This window comes from Bidens hawaiensis, unplaced genomic scaffold (genome assembly GCF_021521415.1).
Source record: "Bidens hawaiensis isolate Kalapana, Puna unplaced genomic scaffold, B.hawaiensis_p1.1 tig00029269_1, whole genome shotgun sequence".
Taxonomy (NCBI): domain Eukaryota; kingdom Viridiplantae; phylum Streptophyta; class Magnoliopsida; order Asterales; family Asteraceae; genus Bidens; species Bidens hawaiensis.
In genome coordinates, this window is record NW_027494819.1 from 7,171 (window position 1) to 20,660 (window position 13,490).

Here is a 13,490-nt window from a genome sequence, read left to right on the forward strand (position 1 = left end):
GGCGCATATGTTATGAACAACGTATGTGCTCACACCCCACCTCAAGTTGAAGGTTGAGAAAAACCCAACTTGCACAAAAGCTCATGAAAATGTGATCCTGATAAGCTCTTGATAAATAATCAGCAAGCTGGTCAGCAGTCTTTGTATGAACTAAATTGATAAGACCTTCTTGTAATTTCTCGCAAACAAAATGACAATCAATCTCGATATGCTTTGTTCGCTCATGAAAAACCGGGTTCTTGGCAATATAAATTGCAGCTTGGCTGTCACACTTGTGTTTAACTAGAGTAATATCCGGAACTGTAAACTCAATAAGAAGTCTAGTTAACCATTCAAGCTCAGCTGTAACACGATGAAGCGATCGATACTCAGCTTCAGCAGAACTTAAGGAAACAGTGCGTTGTTTCTTAGACTTCCAAGAAATTGGTGAACCACCAAAGAGAAACATAAAACCCATTAACAGATCGCCGTGTATTAGGACATGCTGCCCAATCGGAATCACAGAAAGCCTGTAAATCAAAAGAAGGATTTTTGTTGAAAAATAATCCTTGAGATAACGTTCCCTTTACATAAAAAAAGGGTATGAAGAGCAGCATGCCAATGAGGAATCCTCGGATCTTGCATGAATTGACTTAAGAATTGAACAACAAAAGCAATATCAGGTCTTGTGTGTGTAAGATAATTGAGTTTCCTAACAAGTTTCCTATATTGTAAAGGAACATCAATAGCAAGACCTTCATGAATCTTAAACTGGAGATGATGAGGTAATCGAGAATTGCTAACAGAAAGATTGGAGGTATCAAATTCTGATAACATGTCCCTAGCAAATTTGTGTTGGGACATGATTATACCATTTGTAGTATAAAGAACCTCCATGTACAAAAAGTAATTAAGACGCCCCAAATCTTTAATCTTGAAAGAGGAATCCAGAAAAGCTTTAAGATCATTGATCTCCACCAAATTGTTCCCAGTAATCAATATGTCATCAACATATACAACGAAATAAACCACCGAAGATCCTATAGATTTAGAAAACAAAGAATGATCATTCTGAGAGCTCATATAACCTCATGTCTTCAGAGCATACGACAATTTCCCATACCATTGTCGAGAAGCCTGCTTTAAGCTGTATAATGATTTCTGAAGTTTAAGTACTTGATGATTAGGGAGCCCCATACCAGGTGGTGGTAACATATAAATTTCTTCATCTAGATCCCCATGAAGGAAAGCATTATTAACATCATGTTGAAACAGAGGCCAGCTTCGTTTGGTAGCAACAGCAACAAGACTGCGAATGGTAGTCATTTTGACAGCAGGAGAAAAAGTCTCAGTATAATCAATTCCTTCCTTTTAGGTATCTCCTCTTACCACCAATCGTGCTTTACAACGTTCAATAATGCCATCTGCTCGGTGTTTAACTTTAAACACCCATTTTCTCTTAATAGTTTTCTTTCCTGGAGTAAGGTCAACAACAGCCCAAGTATTAGTATTTTCAAGAGCCTGAAACTCTGCTTGCATGGAAGCTTGCCATTCAGGAATAGTAGCAGCTTCTTTATACGAAGTGGGCTCATGTAAATTAGATATTGCTGTGGTGAGAGTTTGACTGGAAGAAAGGAGTTGAGAAGAAGAACAAGACACAGAAGAGGAGCAAGAATTGGTGACAGTGTGAAAACAATGATGAGACGAATCAGAGTGATTACAAACATAGTCATTCAAATAAGAAGGAAGAACCGAAGTTCTGGATGATATTCTAATAGGTGGATCTGTAGAAGAAGGAATAAAAGAATTAGAATGACTTGAATCGGGAGATGTATGATAAGCGGAAGCATGTCACACGCCGGTCCAAGGCCTAGGTTTGACACCCGCTAGTTGGTATCTGTTTTGAAAATATATCAAAGTTGCGGGTTGTTTTAGCGGAAGTCTTTAAAATATATTAGTCATTTATAAAATGTCGGGTTAGAATACTCGTTGAATATTGTATGATAAAATGTGAGTGGAAGTCTTTCAAAAATAATAATATAATTGTATTCAAATCTCGGGATTTGAATACCCGTTTAATACTTCAAATATCTGTCTTTTGAAAATATGATTCTTTATAATATTTTGAATAAAATATCTGAGCCATCAGATCACCTCTAATGACTATGTCTCCAATCTTCTATCTTGCCTGTCAGTTCTATTCTTTACAGTATCCTTGAAATGTGGGGGGAAAATACGTCAGCACACAGCCGGTGAATGACGCTAACTCTGTTGTAATACCAATGTGAAAACAACAACAATGCCTTTGTGACAACTCATTAGGCACCCAACTTAATTGGGATGAAATTACCCTAAGTACATGTACAATTAACAATATAGACCATGGCCCCGGGGTAATCCGAGACGCCATGAATGAATGGATCCAAACACATGTATACTCTTAATCTGAGTATGCCCGTCTTATTATTGTAACCAAAGTTTTAAGGATTCGTAAATCCTATGCAAACAGTCAGACTCTAAAAGAGTTGTAAAAGTTTAGGGCGTATTCACCTTTTATGATTGTAATCAGTTTCTGACACTGATTCCTATTTATTATCAGTTTGGTTACTGACCCCTGTCTGTAATCAGTTTTTGTTACTGATTCCTTTTTCTGATTGACTGATTGATTGATTGTTATCTCGGACCTATAGTACGAGAACAACATTTGTATAAATTTCTAGATCAATGATCTAGCTTCAGGCACCGTAGTCTGTTTTGTATAGCTTTAACCTTGATAAATCATTTGTTTGTATAAATCATGTGGACCTTTAGTCCTTTCGTTTGTTGACCAGTTTTGTGTTAGGTTTTTTCTTCAGGAAGAAACATCTATACCAGATTTCTTCTTCAAGAAGAAACATTACTTTAACTATAACCTGTGTGAATGAATAGTATATATCTTAATCATAAAGAAATATTATTTTAACTATATCCCTTGATGCGAATGCGTACGTTTTTTAATAATGAAGACACAATATTTAACTATAACCTTCGCTTATGAAAAGTTATATTATGCTTATCTGTAATCAAGGTTCGGGCTATATCCCTGACTATGTCTAAGCTATTATAATAATAATAAAATAATAACTTAAGCAGAACCCCTACCTCGCACAGGTATTTGGAGTTAAATGCCTGTGACTGATTGAGCGGCACTTCTACTCTATATCGCGTACTAGAGCTTAGACCGTCAGAACTTCGGAAATTTCCACGTTCTACGAGACCGGCATGCAAAACGAGGCTAACTATGTGTGATTGTAGTGTGTGATTTGGTGTGAGTTGAATGTGCCGTGAACCCCCCCCCCCTTTATAGTTGAAATTGGGTTCCATCGCGTAGCGCGATGGTCCCTTCTCTTAGACCGTCGTGTAGCGCGATGTCAGAGAATGACGCGTGCATGTTGACTCAGCCCTAGCGTCTGCCATGTGTCATTCCGTCGCGTCACGTGTTTGATGAGTCATAACACTCCATCGCGTATCGTGATGGTCTTGTTTTGGTGCTCATCGCGTAGCACGATGGCTCATGAGATCTCATTTTCACTTTTGGTCCTTTGTCTTTGATAACTTGCCACTTCTTAGTCACACTTCCATTTTCCAAAAATACTAAGGCGGCCCTTATGCGGCTCGCGGCGATGCGAGCGTGCGAAGTGCGCCATCAAAACGCCATATTACGCTTATCGCCCGAGTTCGTGTCCGTGTCCGAGTCCGTGTCCATGCGCGTGCGCGTCGGGTGCTTCGCACCCTCCACTAGGACTATGGAAAGTGATTAGCTACATAAGAATATTAATATGGAAACTCTCTTTCTTATAAAGAGCTTCCATTTCTTTTCTTGTTGTTATCTTCCCTATTTATACCCATGTGGAATGCTTCTATTTTCTTCCATCTTTCCATGTGGGATGGAATTTTCTTACTTCCTTAACATGAGATGCTTATTTTTCTTATTTTATTTTTTTCCCATGACTTATATTGAGAATATTTTAATCCTTCAACTTTCAAAGTTGTCATATTTGGTCCAAAATAAATATGGGTTTTTCCGAGATGTTACAAAGCAGGAGAAGGATCATCAAAGAATTGTAGTGTCAATGGATGAAAAAAAAAAAGCTTTCTTTAGAGTTTGTGATTGAAAGGAATAAAGCTTCAAAGAAAATGACATCTTTTGATATGATGACCTTATTTGTATCAAGATCATATAATCGGTAAGCCTTTTTACCAAGAGGATATCCCAGAAAAACACAAGGAACAGCCCTTGGTTTGAATTTGTCTCGTCCATGACTCAATGTGGAAGAGTAAACAAGACAACCAAAAGACTTCATGTGAGCATAGGAAGGAAGTTTTCCTGTTAAAACCTCATATGGGGTTTTCTTGCTAAGGATTTAAATGGGGAAACGATTGATTAAATGTGTAGCTGTTAAAACACAATCACCCCAAAACTGAACAGGAAGTTTAGATTGAAATATTAAAGCTCTCGATGTTTCAAGCAAATGTTTATGCTTTCGTTCAACAATGCCATTTTGTTGTGGGACAACAACACAAGTTATCTGATGAATAATGCCTTTACTAAGTAAGTAAGCACGTTGAACTAGCCCAGTCCCTAGTTCAATAGCATTATCAGAACGAATGCATTTGACAGTGGTGCCAAATTGATTACTAGCCATTTCAATGAAAGATTGAAGAATAGGAAAAGCATTGCTTTTAGTTGAAAGCAAGTGTGTCCAAGTGGTTTTGCTATAATAATCCACAATCGTTAAAAAATATCTGAAGCCATTGTAAGTAGATGTATGATAAGGCCCCCAAACATTAATATGAATTAGCTCAAATATTTTGCTAGTCGATGTAGAGCTAATTGGAAATGGCAGTTTATGTTGTCTTGCCTTAGGACAAACATCACAATGCTCGATAGTTTTGAAAGAAGAATTAGAAATGAAAGATAATTGCTTCAACTTGTAAACTGGCAAATGTCCTAGACGATTATGCCAAGTTTCAACAGAGTTACAAGTTTTATTGAAAAAAAAATCAGCAAGATTCTTGGTAGCTTCAAGAAGATAAAGACCATTGAGCATTTTAACAAGAACCAGATGGCTCTTCAGAAAAGGGGCCTGTAAAACAATTGTTTTTAGAGAAAAGAACAATACCTTCAGTATCAGAACATAATTTTGAAATAGAAAGAAGATTATTTCTAAAATGTGGTACCAAAAGAACTTTGGACAAAGAAAGATTATCAGTTAAAGGAACAATCATATACTTATGAACAGTAACACTGGTGCCATTAGGAAGAGTGATAAAAATTGGATTTTGTAGAAATGAAACGCTTGAAAACAAATTTTGATCGTAACACATATGATCATTTGCACCAGTGTCAATAATCAATTTTGAAGAAGATTTGGAAGAATCGCAAGATATTACGCCTCAGAAAGAGTCATGATTGATGGTTGTAGTGCTGTTAGCAGCAAAAGTGTTAGAAGTCCCAGGTTGGAGTTTGTTTTGCTGCAACAAAACCATCAAGTCATGAAATTGTTGCTGAGTTATTCCTTGCTGATCATTTTGTCCTTGTCTTCAGCAAGATTAACAAACTTCTTTCCTTTAGAAAATTTATAGTCCTTTGGAAAACCAATCAACTTATAACATTTGCTCACCGAATGCCCATTCCTTTTACAGTGAGTACACACCAGAGTTCTTCTATTTTCTCTAGTTCCACCACTGACCGGTCCTCCATTATTATCGTGCATAAAAGCAGAGGATGTAGTGAAATCAGTGGGGGTGGTGTGAATTTCTCTCTGTATTTCAACTTGTATCAAGATCCCATAAGCATGATCGATAGAGGGAAGAGGCTGCATCATCAAAATATTGCTTCTGATCATGTCATAGTTTGGATTTAGTCCAACTAGAAACTGAATTAGCCTTTGATCTTCCTCTCTTTTGGCAAAAGCATGAGCAGCCCCATGCGTGCAAGAAGAAATGGAGTTTACAGCATTCAACTCGTCCCAATAGGATTTCATTTTAGCAAAATAAGTAGCAATGTCACTACTTCCTTGGGAGATTTGAAAGAGATTCTTTTGAAGTTGATAAACTCTAGCACCACTTGCTTGTCCATATCTAGAGTTAAGCTCGTTCCAAAGAGTTTGAGTTGTTTCGGCATACAGAACACTATCACGAATATAGTGATTAAGAGTGTTGAGAATCCAAGATATCACCATATCATTGCAACTTTGCCAAAAGGCAAGATGTGTTTGATTAGCCGGCATAGGGACGGTGTTATTAATGAGCCCAAGTTTGTTCTTAGGCCTTAGCGGAAAGAGCAATAGACGTTGCTCGTTTCCAGCCTCCATAACCATTCCCGTCAAAAAATGTTGAGACCAGAACCATGCCAGGGTGATCGGATGGAAGGGGATTAGATGAATGAATCCTGAAATTTTGAGCGAAAGAAGTGTTAGGGACTTCCATAAAGGAGAACACAGAAAAGAACCAAAAACGAGAAGCAAAGAACTTATGCACTGAAAGTAATCAGAAAACACTTATGCGCCGCATATGTTACGCAGCGCATATGTATGAGATGAACACATATACACTGAGAAAGAAAGAACTTATGCGGCGCATATGTTTAAGAACATATGCGCTAAAGTGAAAAGGAGAAATTTTGGCATTGTTTGTGAATGAATTGGGATGAAATTTGATAGGATTAAACACGAATGTAAAAGAAACGATTGGTGCAAATTTAAAGAAATTTTGATGGTGAAAACCTCGAGAAAAAGACAAAACAGATGAAAAAGAAGGAATATATGGAAGAAACAAGATGAAAACCAGCTGAAAAGAAGAAACAAATCAAAGAGAATGATCAAAAGATCAAGAATCAAGAGATACCAGCTTATGAAGAAAGAAAAACTAGATAAAAGATTTAAAAACCAGTTTAAAACGAAGAGTAGACATTAATAACCATGCTCTGACACCATGTGATGGTATAAAACCGATAATACGAAAGAATACCGAAAAGATAAGAGAGAGAATTTTATTGCTCCGAAATGAAGATTACATACAAATGAATACAAAAAAAGTATATATACTATCATATCCGGCGCATATGTTGGTCGTATAACATATGCGGCTGTGGAGGTAGGGTCCTAAATACCCGGTACGACCTTTTACTTATTATGTTATGTATTTTATCTGTTATGCCCAATGGAATTGGGGGTAGTTGTGGAGGTAACCCCTAACCAGGTCTGGCTAATATGGTTAGGGTTTCATGATGGTAGCCATGGAGTTCCTATATAAGGGGCCTTTATCTTTCATTTAGGGGATCCCTTCTTGGACACTTGGCCTCCACATATTTTTGTGTTTGTAAACAAGAGAAAACTCTTAGCAGTCACCTCCACACCCCCATATTTTCATGGCAGATCCCGAGTAAACCGAAGAAGAAGAAGACGAAGTCGTGGTTCGTTCATCTCGAAGACCGGGGAACATCGATATAGATCAGGTCAGATCCATTTCATGTTTCTTCATTGACGCCATACGTGGGACCGACAACGACACACCTTGATTTTTGTCTCGGTTCTTAGATCTATCCGGGAAATATTCCAGATCTTGGATTTTTTCCTCTCTAAAAAAATCTAGATCTGGATGTAAAAAAAACTACCCGATTCGGATGGTTAAGCCTCCGGATATGTGGTGGTTTTAACTAGATTCGACTACGATGTCCAGATCTACTCTATTTTGGAGATCTAGGTTTCAACATAACACATTCAAGATATGAAGGTCCACAATTCCAGATATGGAATAATTTCTAGATCTATTTTGTTTTTAGAGATGACCCTTTAAAGATATGGAGGTCCAGATTCCCAGATCTGAAAAAGTAATATCATCACAATATATCTTGAAATAAGAGCGTACAACATGTATAGCACACTTTACAACTGATTTTGGATGGTACCCTCTGAGGGGACATCTTCTAGAATGCTTGGTAGGCTGCCTTAGGTGCCAGCTATAAAAGCCATGATAAAACTCAAAATTTGTCTTTTTGTGAGGTAATTTTTACCGACACCCTCACCGGAATAGAATGCCAGAATTTACGCCACCGGTGTCTCCCATCACCACCCGAGTAGCGGCGCTCACTTGTTAGATCTGCGACACACGCACCAGAGTTATGTTGCTTGCTCGTTTGAACCGCGACGCTTGCATGATAAAATTGCCGCGCCCGCTTGACAGAGCCGTGGTGCCGGTAAGCTCCACCCCCCCGTGGGTTCATAAAAAGTTAATTCTGGTCATTGTGGATCACATACGTTCAATAGACATACCAGCCCCCGTTCCCGAGTGCTCCATACTCCCTCTAGTAGGCCAACCTCGATGGTCGCGGGCCTAGTGCACACTTTGGCGTGCCATAAACCGTCATGCGTGTCGGAAGACGACACCATGCCCTTGGTTTCACGCGAAAGCCACCATGTGGGTCAGAAGATAACACCATGAAAAAAATATAGTTTGAGGTCGGAAGATGACACAATGCTCTTGGTTTCACGCGGAAACCACCATGTGGGTCGGAAGATGACACCAAGCCGTTGGTTTCACGTGGAAACCAACATGCGAAAACCACCATGCGGGTCGGAAGATGACACCATGACCTTGGTTATACGCAGAAGACTCCGCCGCCATGCATGCGCGCCCGCGGGTCACCACTACGTCGCTATGCATGCGCGCCTGCGAATCACTACTCCAACGCCATGCATGCGCACTTTCATGGATGAAGACTCCGCCGCCATGGATACGCGCGCCGCGGATCAACACTCCGCCGCCATGCATGAGTGCGACGCGGATCAACTCTCCGCTGGACGAACACCTATCACTGCGGGTCACTTATGAACGCCGCGGGTCACCTATGAACAGTTGCGGGTCACTCATGCAAGTCGTGGATCAAAATGACATGGGTCGCTCTGCAGCCTCATGAAAGCTCCGGCATATGTGGCCATGTGAAACATCTGGCGTGTTAATTATGGACCCAGCGATTGACATTAACTCCCGTCACCGTCAACTGCATGCACGCGCCGCGGGCCGGGATCAAAGCACCGCCTGCCTCCGATGGTAGCAAGAAAAGCTGCTAACCGGTAAATTTCGAACAAAGATGCGAGTCTCATTTCTGGCTTCTGCGACCTGCAACCAAAGCTTCGACTGGTTTCCTTTTATTTCAGCATGACGTGAGCAGGGTTACGAGGGGTCAATCCCGACACCCGCTGACACATAACATGCATACCTCGCCATGTGTGCATCGGAACACTAACTCCCCCTCCGCAGGTCTCTTATGAATGTTGCGGTTCACTCACGAACGCCGGTGGATTACAACTAGTCGCCGTGGACAACATATGTATACTCCGGAGCACCAACTTTTGGTTTTGACACCCGTAGTGGACTAACTCCAGTCTCCGCGGGTCACTAACGAATGACGGCAATTTTCATTCAGCCATCGCGGAACGCATGCGCGGGCTGACAGATAAACTAACAGCTGTGAGTGATGAAGATGCTCCAATGGGTTAAATCCTGCCTTCGCAGGTCTCTTACAGCTTCCGGAAGTTCAACTTCGATCACCGCGGATCACACCACGAACCAACAAAATGTTTTGATGGTCAACCCGCCATAATGATGTTTTTTATGGTGATACTCTTTTCTGTATAACCCAGATTTTCAAACACAAAGAAGAATCGGAAAGAGGAAAGGCAAAATATGGAAATGAGTGACACGTGAAAGTTACAGGTTTTCCAACAAAAAGAAATTAATTTCCAAAATTTCAAAATAGCCCCTAAACTTTATGCTATTGACATTCTACCCCCTTGGTTTATTACAAGTATAACAAGTGTTGAAGTCTGCTATGGACGATCCTTGCATTCAGATGGTGTCGGTTAAAAAAAAAAAAGTTTCCCGTCAGAGGCGTGTAACATTCGCGTAAGAGGCGTGAAACTCTCACGGTGAAGCTACAAAAGTTTTGCGTCAGAGGTGCGTAACATTCGCGTCAGAGGCGTGGAACTCTCACAGGGAAGCCTAAAAAAGTTTCGTGTTAGAGGCGTGTAACACTCGCGTCAGAGGCGCGGAACCCTCACTTTAGAGGCGTGGAATCTTTGCGGCCGAGTCCCGAAACGCTAACAATAGCACATGTTTGCAAGTTCCTCAAGTAAGTGAATTAATTCACAAGTTTTCACAACCTCAAACTTTTCGCTTATATTTATTTTGGTTTGTATAGCAAGCAAAATAAAACAAGACAAAAAGTTTGGGTATATAAGCTTTGCATGAAAAAATTGCACAAAAAGTTATTAAGTGCTTATATTAATGCTAAACATATGGCTATACGCCAAACTTAAAGGTTGAGAATCCTTATAAACCCGCACGGCTACGCGCACCCGCACGGCTATGCGCCGAATGTTAGGTTGGGCACACCTCATAATTAGCCTAAGGATGTAAGACATCCAAATATATAGGTTAGGAATCCTTAAAAACCCGCACGGCTACTCGCCGAATATTAGGTTGGGCACACCTCATAATTTGCCTAAGGATGGAAGACATCCGAAGATATAGGCTGGGAATCCTTATAAACTCGCACGGCTACATGCCGAATATTAGGTTGAGCACACCTCATAATTCGCCTAAGGATGGAAGACATCCGAATATATAGGTTGGGAATCTTTATAAACCCGCACGACTACGCGCTGAATATTAGGTTGGGCACACCTTATAATTTGCCTAAGGATGGAAGACATCCGAACATATAGGTTGGGAATCTTTATAAACCCATACGGCTACACGCCAAATATAAAGGTTGGGAATCCTTATAAACCCATGCGGCCTTGCGCCGAATACAAGGCCGGACACATTCCGCATACCGGGCGCGCTTTGCTCCGCTCCGCTCCGCTCCGCTCCGCTTCGCTTCGCTCAAAACGCCATCATGATTGAAACCACTTACAACCCGAAGCAAAGTAGACATATATGCAAAAAAAGTACATTTGGGAAGCACCGGGTCGGAAAAACCGTACAAGCACTCCTAATATGTCCAGAACTCCACCTAACCGCTTGCACGCCTAGGAGCAGCAATGGACTGGGGGGACTTGTGGAGGTAGGGTCCTAAATACCCGATACGACCTTTTACTTATTATGTTATGTATTATATTTGTTTTACTATTATTGTTTACTAACCAATGCCCAATGGGTTGGGGGGTTGTGGAGATAACCCCTAACCGGGCCTGACCCAATATGGTTAAGGTTTCATTATGGTAGACATGGAGTTTCTATATAAGGGGTCTTTATCTTTCATTTAGGGATCCCTTCTTGGACACTTGGCCTCCACATATATTTGTATCTGTAAACAAGAGGAAACTCTCAGCAATCACCTCCACACCCCCATATATCCATGGCAGATTCCGAGTAAACCGAAGAAGAAGAAGAAGTTGTGGTTCGTTCTTCTCGAAGACCGAGGAACATCGATAAAGATCAGGTAAGATCAATTTCACGTTTCTTCAGCGGCGCATATCATATGTGATGCATATGTTGTTCACAAATGACTCCCAACCAGTACGTTTTCTTTCGACCGCTTAACTGGAAATTCTCATTTTCCACCAATTAACCGTGTGGACACTTACGACTAGGGCATACCCGTTGAACTTATGATTTCTTTCGACACATCAATTTGAACACCTGCAAAATTGTTTTGAACGGAGTTGGCGGACAGCGAGTTAGTTACATGTCATCTATATATACAACAAAGATCTAAGCTTTCTAACTTTGCACCGTATGTCTTCAAGAAAAATCACCCAACATTAATTGATGGTTGAAGTATATATTGTCTCCCACGACGATTTCTTAGTCATCCATCTAAGATAAGAATTTTAGGAATATATCGACTATTAGTCAGTAAACAACTATTCTACACAAATTCAGTAGATCAATATTCTAAGTTCGACCGTGGTGGAGAGGCCCGTATCACGTGCTTGGATGTGTGAGCCGAGATCGGGTCAAATATATTACTCGGGTTGTACCCGTGGTGGAGAGGCCCGTATCTCATGCTTGGATGTGTAAGCTGTGTCCGAGTCAAATATATTACTCGGGTTTGACCCGTGGTGGAGAGGCTCGTGTCACATGCTTAGGTCTTACCGCGTCCGGGTCAAATATATTACTCGATTCTTGACTCGTGGTGGAGAGGCCCGTGTACGTGTGTTCGACGATGAATGTATTATTTGGTGAATTATATTAATATTAGGCTTAGTATTGAATGCCTAGATTATCCATTATTTATGGATCGTATGTGGTGATACTGTTGGTTGGATGTTCGAATTAGATGTTTATATGTGTGTATGTGAATATGTATGTGTTGGTAAACTGTGACCGGGTCAAATATATTACTCAGGGAAGACCCGGGGTGAGGAGGCTCGTGTTACATGATTTTAATGGTTTTGTTAAACCGCGACCGAGTCAAATATATTACTTGGGGATGACCCGGGGTGAGGAGGCTTGTGTTGCGTGAATTGTTTTATTTAAACTGTAACCAAGTCAAATATATTACTTGGGGATAACCCGGGGTGAGGAGGCTCGTGTTACATGATTTTAATGGTTTTGTTAAACCGCGGCTGGGTCAAATATATTACTCGGGGAAGACCCGGGGTGAGGAGTCCCGTGCTGCGCGAAAAGATGTTTAATGTTTTATTTACTTATGATTTGGTTAAGAAAAGCTATTTATGATTTTATGGACTCACGATTTTCCCCTACATTCCATACTCATGGAATTTAAATTTTTAATGAATGTCGTTTATGAAAACTTAAACTCACTCAGCTCAAGCTGACTTTGTGTGTATGTTAGATTGACTTTTAGGTTAAGAAATGGATGCTACCGCTTGGACGTGCTGGAGATTGTGGATGTGATTACCAACTGTAGGATTCCCGGGATTCGGGGTCTTACACTTATAAATGGTCCAAAAACATATTTTGATCTTACACATGGTTAGGAATCAGAATCATACTCTTTTTGGGCCATAAACACGGATTATAGGGTTTAAACGGCGTTTTTACGGTTCAAAAGTACGGTTTAATACCCTAGCCGAAACCCTAAGTTAAGAGGCTGCCATGTTGATGAAACTTGCTTGTTTTGTGATATAGAACCTGTATCTAGCTTGCATAGAATTACAATAACCCGAGAACTTGATTAGAAGAGCGAAAACGATCCAAAACCGCTAAGGTAATACCGAATCACTCGATTACGGGCTGTGTAGGATTTGATTGTGTTGTGCATATTGTTAGGTCATGAAATTTTTCAGGGACATCAGGAACCATATCTTTGAGTTCCTATTCAAATTTGGTAATGTTTCGACCATCCGAGAATATTTAGCGAATTTATAACCAAATTGGGGCGTTTATTTGGGAAAAATAGTTAAAATGATCGATAAATTATGAAATTTTGTGGAGAACTCAGATTTTGTATATAATGATCACATATGAAATTTGGGGTCATTTGGAAAAACCTAAAT

The 13,490-nt window shown here is 40.3% G+C and overlaps 1 protein-coding gene across 1 annotated transcript; it reads right to left on the reverse strand.

The window, feature by feature from the left end:
• Positions 1-5,531: 5,531 nt before the first annotated feature.
• Positions 5,532-6,341, reverse strand: LOC143578409 (uncharacterized). The gene has a single exon (XM_077061999.1). It carries the CDS (start codon positions 6,339-6,341, stop codon positions 5,532-5,534), a length of 810 nt encoding a protein of 269 aa, XP_076918114.1.
• Positions 6,342-13,490: the final 7,149 nt, after the last annotated feature.

What these genes read in the sequence shown, in the direction of transcription:
- LOC143578409 (XM_077061999.1), bottom strand. Translation starts at nt 6,341, where the DNA reads ATGGTTATGGAGGCTGGAAACGAGCAACGTCTATTGCTCTTTCCGCTA.